The sequence below is a fragment of the Ischnura elegans genome, chromosome 6 (assembly GCF_921293095.1).
Source record: "Ischnura elegans chromosome 6, ioIscEleg1.1, whole genome shotgun sequence".
Taxonomy (NCBI): domain Eukaryota; kingdom Metazoa; phylum Arthropoda; class Insecta; order Odonata; family Coenagrionidae; genus Ischnura; species Ischnura elegans.
Genome location: NC_060251.1, coordinates 49,227,958 through 49,245,032, shown reverse-complemented (window position 1 = coordinate 49,245,032; position 17,075 = coordinate 49,227,958). Strand labels below are relative to the sequence as shown.

Genomic DNA, 17,075 nt, shown 5'->3' with positions numbered 1-17,075 from the left:
ATGAATATTGGGAATTGGGATTTTTCTCATGGCAATTCTTGTATATCAATGAATATTGTCTATGAAAGTAAAAATTTTTCAATAAAATATACGAAAAGTTAATTTTTTTGCTCAGTGGAAATGGCACTACCTCTTTTAACGCTTTAATATTGTCGACTGTATCTTTTTAGGCGACTCTTACCTGTCTTTCACATAATATGCATGTAGTTCCTGCAAAGTGCAATCTTCAGATTAAATGAGATAGTGGCCACTGTACAGATCCAGTAGGTTTCCCTGTACTGAGGTCAAAAGTCCCTCATCACGGAAGCGGATTAATTAGCAAGTGAATCGATACTGATTAACGTGCCAACACTAAGATGCCCAATTTGCGCAAAGCGAATACCGGAGATGTAATGAACCGATCACGCAATGTTTTCGTTTCAGCGTGCAGCACCTCGTCTTGTCACGGCCTTTGTATCACTCATCATAAACTCATGGTTACGACGTATAAGGTTCTGCTTTTCCTCCAGTTCCACTGTCGTGGACGATGTATCCGTTTACTTTTTTTTGTCATTTGCCCATGTGAGATCCGTATCCCGGGCTTCTACGTAAACAATAGATTAACATTTCTGTTACAAGTGTTGGCATATCGTTTTTCATTTCTTGCGTTTGCGAATTTAAAGGATGGCGGTGAACAATTAATTGTGTCTGGTCATAGCGTTTAAATAAATTTATTTATTTTAATTTTAATATGCATTCATCGCCCCAAAAAACAGCGCATTTAAGGCCTTCAGAGCGGAGGAATGTAAGGACAACAACGTAGAATGATCACAAACACCGAAGGTCTGTATTAGGGCAACCTTCCCAGGCGGGACTCGAACCATGAACTTAACGAGGGACCAGGAAGGAATGAACCACCAGTCACCGAGGTCGGCCAAACAAAAAAAAATACGTTCACATGTCGGGAATCGGACCCGGGCCTTCTGGGTGAAAGCCAGATATCCTAGCCACTAGACCACATGGGATTAGTATTATGTGATAAGAATAATGATCCTATAATCGCGCAAAAATGGCTTCGTGCGAAATGTTTTTCCGCAAAATACATTGATATAAATATGAATTTTTAGGTCACAATAGCAATAATTATCAAATTCTGAGAACCTCTGCGTCGGTTATTTGTTGAATTGTTGTGAAATGACCTATTGGATTTGGAGGATTATTCATAAATTTGTTGTGTAAATTTATGAATAATCCTCCAAAAAATTGGTACGCAAAAAGTAAATTGCTTATTTATTTTTAATAAAAAACAGCCATTCATTTTTTGTGCATAAAATAAATGCGAAAATTTATTTTAACCTTTTATTTATGTATTTGTTGTTTATAATGCATTGTCAAGTTTCAGGGTTTACAGACACGTTATTTACCACTAATTGGATATAGTCCTCTCAGTAGTTTCAATGGTCGAAATTGCGTAGTTTACTTATTTTGAAGGTATCCACTTTCATATGCAAATAACAGTCTTAGCACAGTTCTTGATTGATACACAAAGTATAGAAATTTTCGTTCAGAACGACCTTAACACGGAGAAGGCCCATCCTAAACTCGTTCATTGTCATTGTCGCATTTTTGTTTCGCACATTGGTCACGGAAGCATCGTTAGCACTCACTTGTCACTCGCCACAATTCCATCTCGTCATAAAACACGTAAACATGGCAAATGAAAAAGCACTTCGGTCCATATCTCAACCAAAATTTCAAAGTAGTTTCCAAGAGCAGAAATTGAAACAAATTCAATTGATAGAATTCGGAATTGATTAAATATTTACACTTTGTTATATTCCAAACAATTCATACATCTCGTGACCCGTAGTGTTTTTCAGTATACTGATTCCTTAAGAGATATCTTGTTGGTCTAGTGAATAGAGCGTTGGACTGCTGACCGAAGAATCCTGGGTTCATATCTCGGGTGAAGCCTTCCTAGAAAGTGTGAGGTGGACCAGGGAAAGAAAATGACCCCCTCCCTCGCAGTGAATGTTTGAATTACATCCGGTTGAGCTCTACCCTCACCTATCCGGAACTACCGTACGGTTAATCACAGAAAAAGGGAATTTCTTGATATAGTCCCTTGAAAAGTAACTTGAAAACAACACATACGTTTTGTAATCGGTCGGGTAAAAAGTTTAATTATTTAACCAAATAATCTTCTATCTGGTATTGTTTCAATCTCGTATGTGCGAACTTCCATGTACGATTCATGTTGTGGCTGTCGAACTCATTCACTCGGTGTAATGCTGCTGTCCTCAGAGAATCTATTCGATTATCCATAGCCGTAGCCAAAGGGTCTACCAACTCCGATAGGGTAGGGAAATGGCACCGGGTGGATCGGGAATCGGCCCGGTCCACCAAATCCACCTGGTCTACCAAATCCACCAGGTCTACCGTATCCTCCGTATCCACCGTAGCCGCCGTAACGACCATAGCCAGGGCCGTAACCACCTGGAGCGACCACAACTGGAAATGTGGCCTCGGAGTAGGCAATGATGAGTAGAACAACTCCAACGAAGATCTGGAATGAAAAATATACTTCGTTAATATTATGGTTTATGAAAGAATCACGACTCAAGCAGGTATAAATATACCAAAAACATCCAGACAACATTGTCGGCGTTCTCATATGACATCCGTATAATATCTATATCAATTCAATTGACGTTGTACGCATATCTGTCTTATATCCCATGGTCTCGCCAAACAACGTTGCAGCCATGTCCAACATATTACAACATCTCTTAGATATCTTCACAACATCTAATAAGTTTTTCCGCAATGAAAATTTCCGCATAACGTCACCTTAGTCTCACCTCACCTGGCAATTGCAGGGTATCACTCATTAAGTCGGAATTACTAGGATATACCACAAGCATAGGCAGATTTAGGGGAGGGGCACGGGGGCACATGCCCCAGACGCTTAAAAAATGGACCACATTTTTAATACGGTTATCATTACGTTCGTTTTCTTTAGAGCAATACAGAACCTCAATGATTTTATTTCTTATTAAAATAAAGGTAATATTTCATACCTTAATTGTTGCATGTGGTTTTTAATCTCTAATATCACCGTTTGCCTGTCAGTCCTTGTGCCCCGCCCCCCCAGAAAAATATCCTGGATCCGCCCTTTACCATAAGCGATTAGTATCAATCGATGGTCATCAGAAGTACTTCCCCTTGCATCCAATGCAACTTTCCTAAATGTTTGACTACCTACATAGATTTTGAATTTGATTACCTTAACATAAGTAAAATGAGGTATTGTTTGAATTTTTATATAATTTATATATATGAACTCACGTTAATCGAGATAATGGGTGTACTTACTATGCAACGAGGTTGCAACATTTTTTTTTGTATTCCCCAAACATACAAACAAAACATTTGTACTCTTCAATTCTATTCAGAACATGTGCAACCTATGGATACTATTTCGAATTACATTTTTTTTAGCATCACGGTTATTACAACTTGGATATCTATGTAACATTGTCGAAATATGCATCTTCTACTAAAAACGTATTTTGGATATATCAACCTTATTTAGATATCAAATGGATATTGTCTGCTACTTGGGTAGCAACACGAAAATATATATCTATTCCTAACCGCTGAAATCAAAAGATCTTTAAACATAGTTATTAAACCTGGGATCAATATGGCTTGGCTTTTATTATGAGGATGATTTATACTGATAGGTATTGGAGATTTGTTTGCACTTAATCCAAATCAAGTAGTGGTCAAAGTGGTCAAAAAGTAGCCAAGGGGAAGCACGGGGGTACGGACCCCCTCCGAAGTATAAAAATGCAATTATTTCCCTTCAAAAAATAAAACAAAATATTGAAAAATCATGAATGTACAAAACATTTCTTTAAAAAATGAAGTTTTTTCGATTATGGGAGGTGTTAAAATTAGTTTAAAACCCTCTACTTAGTACCCTGTTTTTCAAAAATCCCCCCCCCCCCGAACGAAATTCCTGGCTACGCCACTGGTGATGGTGTTATACTTTGAAGATAGATTCTCTAATAATAATGCTGAAATGGATATCGAAAAGGTAAAATTATTATTTAAGATTGAGATCAAAGATAATACTCTAAATGATATTGAAATTTTAATTTTCTAACCTAGTAAAGGAAAATATGAACTCACCAAAGACCGCATTATCGCAGATATCTCTTCAAAAACTGATCCAAGTTATTCAGTAGGCTCCGAATCCTTCGAGTTTTTCCGTCAAGTTTCTTTCTTGATTTGATTTTTCTCCTAGGTGACCACCCTTTTATATATACGCACTGTTAACGATTAGGCTGCTCGGAACGCCATAATTGACCACGTGCCTACGTGTTAAATGGACCCACTCAGTCTCTCTCTTGGGTGAATCCCCATTCTGCCTGACGTCACCTTAGTCTCACCTCTCCTGCCAATAGCAGGGTGTCACTCATTAAGTCGAAAATACTGGGATTCACCACAAGCGATCGGTATCAATCGATGGTCATCGTATTTACTTCCCCTTGCAGCCAATATTTACTCACTTTCTTAAGAGCTTTGACTACCTGTGGAGACTGAATTTGACTGCCATACCACAAGTAAAATGAGGTATTATTTGAATTTCAAATGATTTTTATACATAACATTACATTAATCGTGTCAATGTAGTCAGTGCGAAAGATACCATTTTTTTGTTAAATATCTATTCTTCTTCTAAATCTTGTCAATCCGTCTTTATTTGCGTATTTTTAAAAATTCAACATTAAAACCTTGGCAAGTGGTGTCTGCCCATTAGTATGGCCACAAACTTTGTTAGATTTTTTTCTGAGGCCCCACTAAAAGTAACCAACCTTAAAATGAGATTGGAAAAGTATCACCTCACCTCAGTATAATAACTTTAACCCATCCTCCCAGACATATCTCGAGCCTAAGAGAGCGTTGAAGTTTGGAAAAAATGCAATATTTAGCCAAAAAAAATCGTAGTTTGTCTTTTATGAAATGAAAAAAATCGTTGTAGAGACCTAATGTTAATATCATGCTCCATAATGCTTCATTTTCTTTCAGCACTGTTCAATTAATCCTTCTGACACAACGGATTGAGTTGGCAGTATTTAGCATTATTTGGCCCGGGGGGTGGGGGGGGGGCTCAATGGTCCGACAGGCAAACGGTCTTCTCACATTTGACATTAAAAACAAAATATAACAATTGCTCTACGAAATATTCCCTTTATTTTAATATTGAACTTATTGATTAGAAATTAAATGATTGAGGATCTGTAGTACAAAAAATAAAACGAACGGAATGATAACTGTATTAAAAATCTTGTCCAGTTTTTGTGCGTCTGGGGGACGTGCCCCCGTTCCCCTCCCTTAAATCCACCGATGCCTACAAATATCCAAAAATTTATTTTCAGCTACTTTCCAGAAATTGCATCTCTATTTATAATTTTACACTTTGTAAAGGGTCAAATTGTGGTAGTTTCAGGTAAGTAAAATGTCAATGCATAATTTGTAAAATATATCGGCGGTAGTTTCATTTTCGTTTCGGGTAGTCCACGTCTTCCCTATACCACCTTTATGAAATTGGTTTGACACTAAAGCCACCATATTTACGAGTATTTTACCTAAATATTATTCATATTTAAAAGTGTAACGTAAAATGAAATGTAAAATAGTCCAAAAATCATCGCTTGCTTCCAGAAGAGCTAATATTTAATAACTTAAATATGCCAACCTGGCTAACGCGTGTTGAGTGCAGGCTTTTAAAAAAATATTAAAAAGATAAATATTGCCCACTCTTTTTAAATAAGCTGAATTTTTCACTATTGCTGTTTTATTTTAGTTAATTTCGATGAAATTTAAGGATGATAATGTGGAGAAATTGCCTCTTTTGCCTTCGCAAAAGTTCACTTTTCATTCATCACTGGCATATTTCATGTACGCGCTACAATGTTTGAAAATTTTGAAAGATACTTTCCCGCTGAAATGTGTAACTACTACAATCCAAGCTGATTTTTGTTCCTAATGCATTTTTTGGATGTACAAAAATTGTTAAAGTTGACAAAATTTTGTGATTATTCATTATGAAATTAGTGCCACGTTCGCCACCCATCCTAGTCAATATCAAACTGTGTCTTTAGGTGCAAATAATGACAAATCACTTTATAATGAAGAGATTTTCAATAATGTAGCCTTGTAATTGTCCTAGTCTTACACAAATGAAAAATAACTGTTTACCCCACACTCGCCAAAAGGGGCATTTGAGATGTTTTTTTTTTCAAAATTAGGGCTACAGTGTCATGTTGTTCTTGTAGGTCATCCAAGCGCAGTTTTCTGAAAAATATTATAGATAGAGGCCCCGCACCTTATGTATGAATTTAAATTGAATACTTTTTCACGCTGATATATTTTTCTAAGAAATTAAATTTAAATGATCATTTCAAAGTTATTGATGGTGTGTCCCGCTGTGTATCAGCATCAGAAATAATTGTTTGTCTCATAAATCTCTCCTAGTGTTTGAATCTCAAGATCTCTGAAATAGTTGAAAAGGGCATGAAATCATATCTTCAGATAATTACAAAAACAATAGAAATTTGTAGTATATATCCGCTGGTTGATTCTTTTGCATTAGTGCAACTTTTTCGTCGTCTTCTCGTTATCTCCTGGGGATGAGGTATTTTTTATCACTATCAGTTCAGGAAATATAACATCTTGCCACATACCGTTGATTTTATTCATATATTCAGGGTACAGAAAGCGTTACACTGATGTTAAGCGAATGAGGCTGGGAGACGCTAGAGACTCGAAGGTTGCGCGCTAGCCTTAGATTGCGTGAGCAATTAATTGTAAATATCTTTCAGGGTGACACCGAAAACATAATCTTGAAACGTCATTATATTTCTTAAAAGAGCGTTATTAAATGCAAGGTGGGTCACAGTGCGCATATCCTTTTCTTTTTTCTTCTTTTTTTGCTGATGACTGGTTTCCTTACACCACACGCCAGTTGAGGCAGTTCGTGGGGTAGTATAGTTTATATACAGTCTTCTAAAAACCCCAAGAAGAAGGTGGGTCAAGTTAATCGGCCGAATCTTGAGGCATGATGGCCTCATAAATACAATCGTCGAAGCACTAGTGGATGGGAAAAAAAGGCAAAGGATGGCCCAGAATGAATTGTATACGATAGAATATTTAGGATGTAACAGCGATGAATTACGTAAAAATGAAATGGTTAGCTTATTGGAGATCACAGTAGAGCTGTGTCAAACCAGTCATCGGATTGTTGATTGATGATTCACGATATGAGGGTTTCCTTTCCTTTGGCAGCCTGATTTTAACTGCCAAATACTGGGTACCTTTGCCCAAAATATTCTCTCTCATTATATCAAATCTGGATTCAGATAGGTGGTGTTAGAACTAGCAGCAATTAAACCTTTTCATGTGACACATTAGCGTGTTAAAGGTGGAGGCAGTAATATAATCCATTTTCGGGTGTACGTCTGCGTGCTTAATATTTGTCTCAACGTTTCATTCCACTTACTGGGAACGTCGTCAGGAGAATGAAAATATAAAAATCTATCGTACCGTTGGAAAAACTGGTCCATTGTTGTCAAGGTATTTAAAAAAGTAAATAAAAATAAAATAAAAGTCAACTTCTTTAAAACATCTACTATAAAAAAGGAAGATGAAAAGTATAATATTGTTATCAAATTTTCGAAATATATCTCTTCCACACATGGCTTAAATTATATCCATCATTCCTGTTAAAATTCATAGGTCGTTTAGAAATTTCGGAAAGAGGCTCTTGAATATTTCCATGAACACCTGAATAATATTCATGATAACATCAAGTTCACCAAAGAAATCGAAGAAGATGGCTCCTTACCGTTTCTTGATGTTCTAGTAAGAAAAAGGCAAGACGGAAGCTTGGGACATTCGGTCTTTAGGAAGAAGACCCCCACAGACAGGTACTTAAACGCGGCATCACACCATCACCCGCGCCAGAAGTCCTGCGTTATCAAGACCTTAAGACATAGAGCCCTTGCCGTTTCTGATGAATATAGCATGGAAAGTGAAATGGAACATCTTATTTCAATTTTAAAAGGAAAGGGATATGCTAATTCATTCATTAGGAGAGCTTTAAGGGAAGTCAAGGCCCCGATGGAGAAAACAAAACCAAGTGCTTTTGCAGTTCTGCCTTACATATCAGGAACAACGGACCGGATTGCTCGCATCCTTGGAAAAGCCAACGTTGAAACCAGGTTTGGCACGTTGAGGAAGATCATAGACCTACTTCCATCCGTCATTGATGCTATTCCCCCATTACAAATGGAAGGTATATATGAGATTCCGTGTTCATGTGGGTCTAGTTACATCGGACAGACCAAACGGAAGATAGTGACCAGGCTGAAAGAGCGTGAAAGGGCGCTGAAGGCAAGGCAATGGGAAACTTCAGCTGTCGCCGATCATTTTATGTCGGGACCGGGACACAAGATCCTCCTGGATGAGGCCAAAGCCATTGTAAGAAAATCTGCATATTATCCACGGCTTATTAGAGAGGCGATAGAAATTTCTAAACGACCTATGAATTTTAACAGGGATGATGGATATAATTTAAGCCATGTGTGGAAGAGATATATTTCGAAAATTTGATAACAATATTATACTTTTCATCTTCCTTTTTTATAGTAGATGTTTTAAAGAAGTTGGCTTTTATTTTATTTATATTTACTTTTTTAAATACCTTGACAACAATGGACCAGTTTTTCCAACGGTACGATAGACGTTTATATTTTCATTCTCCTGACGACGTTCCCAGTAAGTGGAATGAAACGTTGAGACAAATAATAAGCACGCAGACGTACACCCGAAAATGGATTATGATAGTGCATCTAATCACTGCGAAAACCTTAAAACTAAAAATGTGGAGGCAGTAACTTCACCTGTACCACCAACGATTCGTCTCCATCCTGTTATGACCTGCACAAAGTCGAATTCTGTTATGTTATTGGCATGAGTGTCAAAAAACTTGCTTATATTTTAATCCGGAGTTTCTCGTCCGTATTCCTGTGCTCTGTCTATCAACCACCGCGCCACATGTAATTATTTTAGCGGAAAACGTATTATTGTGGAAAAGTGTTGCTATAAATTTCCAAGCGTTAAAAAAAGCCATTTGCAATGATACTACAACAGATCAGCAGCGATCTAACTCATATGAATAGACTTTATTATGTTATTGTGTATATATTTATTTATTATTGTCTTCGGTATGCTTATTGTAACTCTTTAAAAATATCGCCATTAAAATTTAAAGTATTTTGTTTCTATTTATGGATTTTTGCTTCAATATTTGAATGGCATCTTTTCAGTCAGTTCCACAATATCGGGTGTAACATCTCGTTGATTTCTATTTATTTTCCTATGTTCCTAAAAATATCTGTTTGCACGTGTAAAGAATCCTCTAACAATAGTACTATACTCATGCAAAGACCAAATACGATGCTGTATGCTAACCAGAGTCCATGCTAGTTAGGGAGAATATCTCATTCAAAACCGAGTTAGTTCAAAGTGACGAGTGGAAAATCGGAAGCGCAGTTTATTATTTTGTGCTTAGTATCCTTAAGGAGAGGAAAAATCTCTAAACTTTCATCATGTTGTCCAATGCATAGAATTTTGCCATTTTCTTCTGCTATATTTAATGACGTTAGTAGTAGTATTTTGATTTATGGGAATTTTCTTTGAAAAGTTCTTACCAAAGTTTAGATTATTTAAATCATCAATTACTTTACCATTTATTTCATAGTTTTAGTTACTTACCTATTCTTAAGTATCTGTATTTCTCGTTTATTTTCCACCATTATTATCAAGTAGTTTCAAAATATTTTGGAATTTTGTGGAAAATATCGTTAACTGTCTCATCTTCATGAAGTTAGTGGGTAATCTATTGTCAAATGGACCTTAAAAAGAAAATTTCGTCGAATGATGCATAAATTACCGCACGTAAATAAAAATAATCGGCAAATATTTTGAAATGTATACTTGTTAGATTTCCTATAATGTAAAATCAAGTTTCTCAATCTCTTTGTTTCTCTGATTCCTCAGCGAAATACAAATACCAACATATAATTTAAGCTTGTACCCTCCGAAAGTAATAATAGTAGTTTTTACCTGCTATGATCCATCCAGCTTTTAACCATTAGCTCATCGAACGTATTTTTTGTGTAAACAATTTAGTCTCCAGCATTTTATAAATATGTTAAATTACACTAATTTCAAGAATGTAATAGCTGAAAGACCTTGAGAAATCTAACCCTAATTGAATAATAAAACTTATTATTACAATTTAAAAGTATTATGAGTGGGGAACTGGATTGACTGAAATGTACATGAACAAGATGAAAGAGTGCTAGGAGACAAAACAATCAGAATTTAGTCCAAAAAATATTTTTACTTCCGAATTCACGAGTATTTTCTGTTCCAAATTATAACTTCGATTGTGATCCAATGTTTAAAATATATATACGCACTATAATAGTGGCGTATCACATATTTTGTTATCTGTATGTGCGTAATGAAACTAAATAACTTGAAGAACAGAGGTATCAAGCCTTGAAATTCATACGCGTGGTATCAAGCCTCAAATTCATACGCGTGCCAAAGGCAACTTGAAAGTTAAGTTATTCGCTTCGGGAAACAGTAATTAGTAATAACCATGTTTTGATCGCTGTCCTTTTGATGTATCTAAAAATTTTCACAAGTTAAAATTATTTTCAGTAGTTATTATGTACCAAAAAATGAATGTAGCCATCATTGCTATTATTCTGTGTTTCTAATTTGAGAATTTAGAATATCAAACTCTCACTGCTCTACATAGCTTTCTCAGCTTTTTCGGGGTGTAAATTTGATCGATGGTTGGGTAAGTCCATTTAATGTCATTAGGTCATTAGCATTCTTTTTCAGAATTTGAAAAATTGTTGTAAAATCTGGATTCAAGTTTTCTAATATTTAAGAAAACTCTAACTTAATTTATTTGAATCGACGTAACTATTTGTTAACATGAAAATTTTATTGTTGCAATCACAAATTTCGATATTACTGTGATTTTTTAGCCAATTAATCTCCTCTAACACTAAAATTGATTTGCTTATACATATAAACCAGTTTTCCGGCCGCCCTTGGCATCTGTTCCACCTGTATTCATTGCGATAATATTTAAAGCCAGGACCAAAGTTACTTACCTTTATCTGAAAATCTTTTGTAAACATTAGGACAAAACATCGTTAAAACTAGACAAAGGGAAGAGAAAATTAATGGGGAAGAAACAAGACGGCCAAGCTACCCAATGGTTAACAAGGCGATATAATTAGGATTGCATGATGAGTTGTGAAATAGATGGAATAAATTTTTCATGGAATACATCGGTATCGTTTTGAGTAATTTTATTGCGAAAATATATTTGCGTATGAAAAACCCAACATCATTCTCTCTCTTTCAATGTAACACACAAATATTTTCATGTACATACTCAAAGAGAAAAATAAAAAGCATTTCAAAAGTGATTGTGCGAAGAGAACCATTTCATTAATGAAACACATTCAGAACAATACTCGAACGTAGTAGAGAGCATAAGCAAGTTCTGGCTCGAGCTGTTGAAGATGAAATGAAGGATAACATTTTAGACACTCAAAGGACTGGAAATTGATTGAAATCACTACATTTTCTCTGAAAAACACGCGGACATAAGGATAAAGTGTTCGCTAATAACTCGGGTAAAAAGTCTGTCATTCTGAACGTTTTTCTGAACTGTTTAAGCTGAAGAACTCTTCAACATGAAAAGTATCCTCCTCAGACTTCATTTTTGTCACTTCCAGCGTAGAATTTACATTTATTCGACGCAATCTTTCCCATCTGATTACCGCGTCTTTGCTACTATCTCCAGTTCAGTATGTTGGTGACTTCAACGTCTGAATGGGAAGGACAGGATAACACTATTTAACGGAGATTTTGGTTTTGCGTCGATAGCATTCAGTGTTCTTTCACAAACAGATCGTCATTGCCGAGGAAGAGAGGTGTTATGCTTCGCTGCATCGTTGGGACTTTAGTAGTGGCCGTATCCGTAACCTCCGTAGCCGCCGAATGGCCTGTGTCCGTAGCCATAGCCGCCATAACCACCATAGCCATAAGGCCTGTGGCCGTATCCACCATAGCCGCCGTATCCGAATGGTCTGTGTCCGTAGCCATATCCGCCGTATCCACCATAACCGCCATGTCCATAAGGCCTATGGCCGTATCCATAACCTCCGTATCCGCCATAACCGCCGTAACCGCCAAGACCGAAGAGGGCGCCGAGGCCGGTGGCTTCAGCGGCGGCAGCGGCGATCACCACAATGACGGCGATGATGAGCTGGAAAAATATTAGATAAGGTCACTTCAAGACAAGAACGTATGGTTTTCCATCCTTTTTACCCTCCATTATATTTAAAAACCTAGCGATTAAAAAAAGATTTTAATGAAAAATGCCGATTTGCGCCATTGAAAACTCAGTAGCAGCAGTGTCCGGAGGTCATTTTGCGGCGTTTGCAATAGTTTTTGAGGCGAAAATTGGTCACAGATGCTTATGAATTGAGCTTCAAGAATTAAGAAGTACGAAATTAAGATACAATATTAAGCATACGTCCTAAGAACGAATTCTGGGAAATTTACCATCTTATTTTTAGCAAAAAAGGATGATTTTTCGTTGCCGGAAGCGCACTCATCTATTAAAAAAATACAATTTCTAATGGAATTTCATGGCTCAGGGTCACCTCCGAAAACTTTTAGATGCATATTTTTCAAATTTCCCGGATTCCCCACGCTACATGGCGTTGCATTCCATACGCCCCAAGACTCCCCCACCAAGAGGTGATACTTACGCCTATGATTCTAAGCTATGAAAATTACTAGTTATTGTAATTCATTCTGAAATAATAGAGCAAGGGTCGGGAAGGAAAAGGATTGTTCATGTTATCACAATGGCCTAATTGCTGGATGCCGTTGGTGGTACCCATGAGTATGAATGACAAAATAATTAAAACTAATTTTACCTCTAACGTCTCGTATATATTTACATTGGCACTTTTTCAGCTTTTTGATGTCAATTTGTTGCCTAAAAATCCAATTCAATTACCAATCACAAAACAGTTTCACTATAAACATTTCCTTATGACTAAAATATATAAGTTTTTATAGGCTAACGTGAATATGCAGCATGTCGTAAAATTCGTTCGCTATTTGTGTTATGTAATTTCTTTAATTTGAAATTATTATTATAATTTATAAAAATATTTTTTTACGTCAATCCCTCTTACTTTTAATGACAAAATTTGCTTTTAGGTTATATTCGAAAATTACCACTCTGCAATTGTTTGATTAATTTTAAAATTAAGAATTCTTATTTTAATTATAAGTATTCGTCAGAGAAACAATATAAATTGTTTTCCATCGCATTCCACGTTAATTCGGATCCCTGTGAAACACTTGAGCCGCCAACAAATCCGTTGAGTTCTCTCAAAGCAAAATAACCTGTTAAGTAGCATTATTTCAATTTTTTCATATTTGCGTCCGTAAAAGGCGTTTTTGGTCAGTATTACGTATTTTTTCGTAATTTGTTAGAAGCGATTCGGCCAAATGTGTGTGTTTTCTCATGAATATTGTTTGTATTCTCTAAAGGTCAGAGGCAATCAGCAATTTTATGAAACAACCACATTCCGGAAACGAGTTTGCAACATATTTGGGTAGTGGGACAGAAAATGAAAGTTGTGCGTGTACTTGGAACGTAATTTTACGCAGCGGCAATTCTGATCTTCTAGGTTGCGTTTGCGTTCTCTGATTTGTCATCTTGTCTAATCATACGGCCTATGACAATACAGAAAGCATAATCCGGAGCTATATAATGTTTTTCAAAGTTTTAAATTTCGTTTTCGTATAACTGCGTGGCGAAAAAACGTGCGCCTCAACTTGGGAAACGGAAAAAATGTGAGAAAGTTGTCGGTTAAGGTCAATGTCACCTTCCGTCGTAGCGGGTTGAATTGTAGATGGAGGAAAAACGAGGATTCGACTAGGTATGGCGAATGATTTTCTGGAAATCGACTCAAGTTCATGCTATTTAGAATCACTTCAACTATCATTGAAGCACATCATTAATTCGTGTTAGCATTTACTTTCAATTTCCAAGGAAATTTTAAGCTATCCATTGGACAGATTAGTATTTTTTACTTTTTGTGGGGGATAAAGATATATAATTTCTTTTATATTTTCCAACTTGGTCATTTGTATTGGTGTCTAGACCGGTTCAGTTGTCAATGCCACCATTCTTAGTTCCCTTTTCAACAAAAATATAGTATTATTTTTTATCACTATCAAATCTGTGATCATCATGGAAGAAATCGATGGTGCAATAGCCCAAAAAGTGTCTTATAATTAAAGATAACCCATCGCAATACGATTGAAATGACATTTTCCTCGTATATATTCAGCCAGTTCGACGGTAGTAGCGATACTGTACATTCGTCTACCTCCGTGAGTCCTCGCTTAAAATTTAATTTTCAACCCAGTTGTGCATTTCATTTAGTATAATAACTCCATATCGTAATTAAAATCTACCTCTTTCGACGAAAAATTAATGAATTAGATGTTTGAATTGGTTCATATAGCTATCGCAGATTATCCTTAAAAGGTTAAAATCGATGTTCCCTAATGGCTTATATTAATAATTTTTCCAAAACCGTCGATAAAATACTACGTGCGCGTTATGTAGAACTACAGGTAATTTCAATTTTGGACTCGCTAAAATATATTTTTTCTGCTTTTCAACATGACTGCGCTTACTAATTGGCCGTGATATTGATATTTAGACATGTTTAGGCATATTTAAACGTTTTATTATACTTTTCGGGGGTAAATTTCGTTGTTTTTCTTGGAAATCTTTAAAATCATATTTTTTACGTTTAATTTGCCATAGAATAATATTAATTGTTCACAATTGAATTATATAATAATATAAATCACGTTGCTTTAAGTTACGTTTTAAAATTACATTGAATATTTGTAACACGAGCTGGTGAATTGTTACGATTTCACTTTCGTCCTGGTTTATCGTAAAATAAAATAAGAAGGCTAAATTTCCTCACTGAAAAACAACATTGAAAAACTTTCCAACCACGTTGAAGATGTATTAAACTAAGTAACCACGTAAAAAGCTTAGAATTTCAACCGAAACGTTGAGGTTTAAGACTGAGGAACCAACAGCGACTTTTTCTTTAAATATCGTTCCCTGAGCGTGAGCACAATGCATCTTAATGAAAAAGTGAGAGACTTACCAGGGAGCGCATGTTGGCCGAGTGAATTTTCCAATCGTCTGGATACGATATATCGAACGGGGAACCCCGATACTGTTTCACCTTACTACGGAGCACTCCGGAGTGTGACTGACGAGTTGGGCGGTTGAGAGACCGGCCTTATATAGCGAATCGGACGGTGAGACCGTGGCGGGAGGGCCCCCTCTGGGAAAATAAAGGAAAAAAAAAGACTTTCGGAACCACGTGTCCTTAAAGAAAATCCCACTCTTTCTTCTCCCCCTTCCTCCCTCCCCTACTCTCATCCGTCTCCGGTACCTCTTGATCCTTCGTCCAGAGGGACGCTATCCACCTCATCTGTGGGTGCCGCCTATCTAGGGGCCTTATTGCGTTTACCTAGTCGGAAAGCGTCGTTGCGGACCATCCAAGTTGGTAGCACGGTTCTTGGTGATGTTTTTTTCCATGGTAAATTTTTTAGTTCACTATAGGGTGAGAATGAATTTGCGATCACATAATATCCTTCTAATTTTTGTTTAATCGAGGAAAATAGACTTAAAACTGGCGTCGTTCCCCAGTTTTTCAACGTAATTTCATGCTGTGTCAACGTAAATAAATATGTATTGTATAAGTTGAAAATTGTGTTTTTTATCGTAGAATATATACTAATAAAATTATTACTTCGCTTGCCTCCGAAAGGTTAAATTATTGAAAATGCTTACTAATTTTTAGATATTTTTCAGTTTTGCTTCTACACTGATCGCAAAAAAAACTCAAAAATGCCATCTGTATATTTATTTATTTATTCAAGTAATTTTTCACTTACGGTATGTCTATCAATACATTTACGCAGTAACAAGCATGAAATATAAACGTAAACAAAACATGAAGGGTACAGGCTTAAAATAGAAAAAGAACACAAATACAAGTCACTAGGAAAATCTTTATATTTATTTATTATTAACACAGTTCCGAACATTATTTTGATGAAAATAATTGCGTTTAATCATTTTTCAAAATAATTTAATACATAATAAGTTACGCATATGGAGAACCAATCGTTGATATCACTACTTTAAGAGCGTTGAATTTTCCGCCAGGGTAGTGCGGCCCCTTGAGTTCCCCTCCCCCCACACTGCTGGCATTTCCCCTTCCAGCAAACACCTGTGCATAACCCTATCAAGTCCCAGCGCTCGTTTCAGTCTCCAATCGTCCCAACCTCCCCCTCTCCCGCCCCCACCCACCCCCCCGATCCCTCCATGATATCACCGGCTTTTTTCTTCCTTCGCCTCCGAAGCGGTCAACCGAAGCCACGGAGCGTTTGGAGGGGAGTGGCCTTCTCAGCGTATTTCACACGCGGTTCTCTTCTTAAGCGTTTCTAAGTTGTGAGAAGTGTTTCGTAGGAAGTTCTGGGATGGAGATCGGTTCGGAGATATGCAAATACTGCTAGGTACATGGAGATTTTTTTCTTATTATTCCCACGGCTGATTTCACCAGGGTGTTCAGAATGAAGGGACCAAATTTTGGGCGGTTACAATTCTTGTCAAAGGTCCACTTGAAATGGAAGGTAGCTCCACTTTTTCACAATCATTTAATACGAACGACGCGTTTCGGCTAACAGAGCTATCATCTGGTACAACACCTGGTACAGTGCAACCGCCTTTGATTTCAATATGTCGAACTTCCATTGTATCACGCCTGAACCGTTTGAACTTATGGTCCAGTTTTGAGTATTTC

At 36.6% G+C, this 17,075-nt stretch overlaps 3 protein-coding genes across 4 annotated transcripts in view; 1 reads left to right on the top strand and 2 right to left on the bottom strand.

Moving 5' to 3' along the window:
- Positions 1–17,075, top strand: part of LOC124160623 — a 151,322-nt gene that overhangs the window by 43,889 nt on the left and 90,358 nt on the right. The gene's annotated exons all lie outside the window — the stretch shown is intronic.
- Positions 1,325–4,271, bottom strand: LOC124160626 (neuropeptide-like protein 30). Its single transcript, XM_046536526.1, has 2 exons — positions 4,177–4,271; positions 1,325–2,545 (listed from the first exon to the last, which is right to left on the bottom strand). Exons 1-2 carry the CDS (start codon positions 4,186–4,188, stop codon positions 2,297–2,299), a joined length of 261 nt encoding a protein of 86 aa, XP_046392482.1. The 5' UTR covers positions 4,189–4,271; the 3' UTR covers positions 1,325–2,296.
- LOC124160625 (neuropeptide-like protein 31) lies at positions 11,433–15,473 on the bottom strand. Its single transcript, XM_046536525.1, has 2 exons — positions 15,366–15,473; positions 11,433–12,412 (listed from the first exon to the last, which is right to left on the bottom strand). Exons 1-2 carry the CDS (start codon positions 15,375–15,377, stop codon positions 12,107–12,109), a joined length of 318 nt encoding a protein of 105 aa, XP_046392481.1. The 5' UTR covers positions 15,378–15,473; the 3' UTR covers positions 11,433–12,106.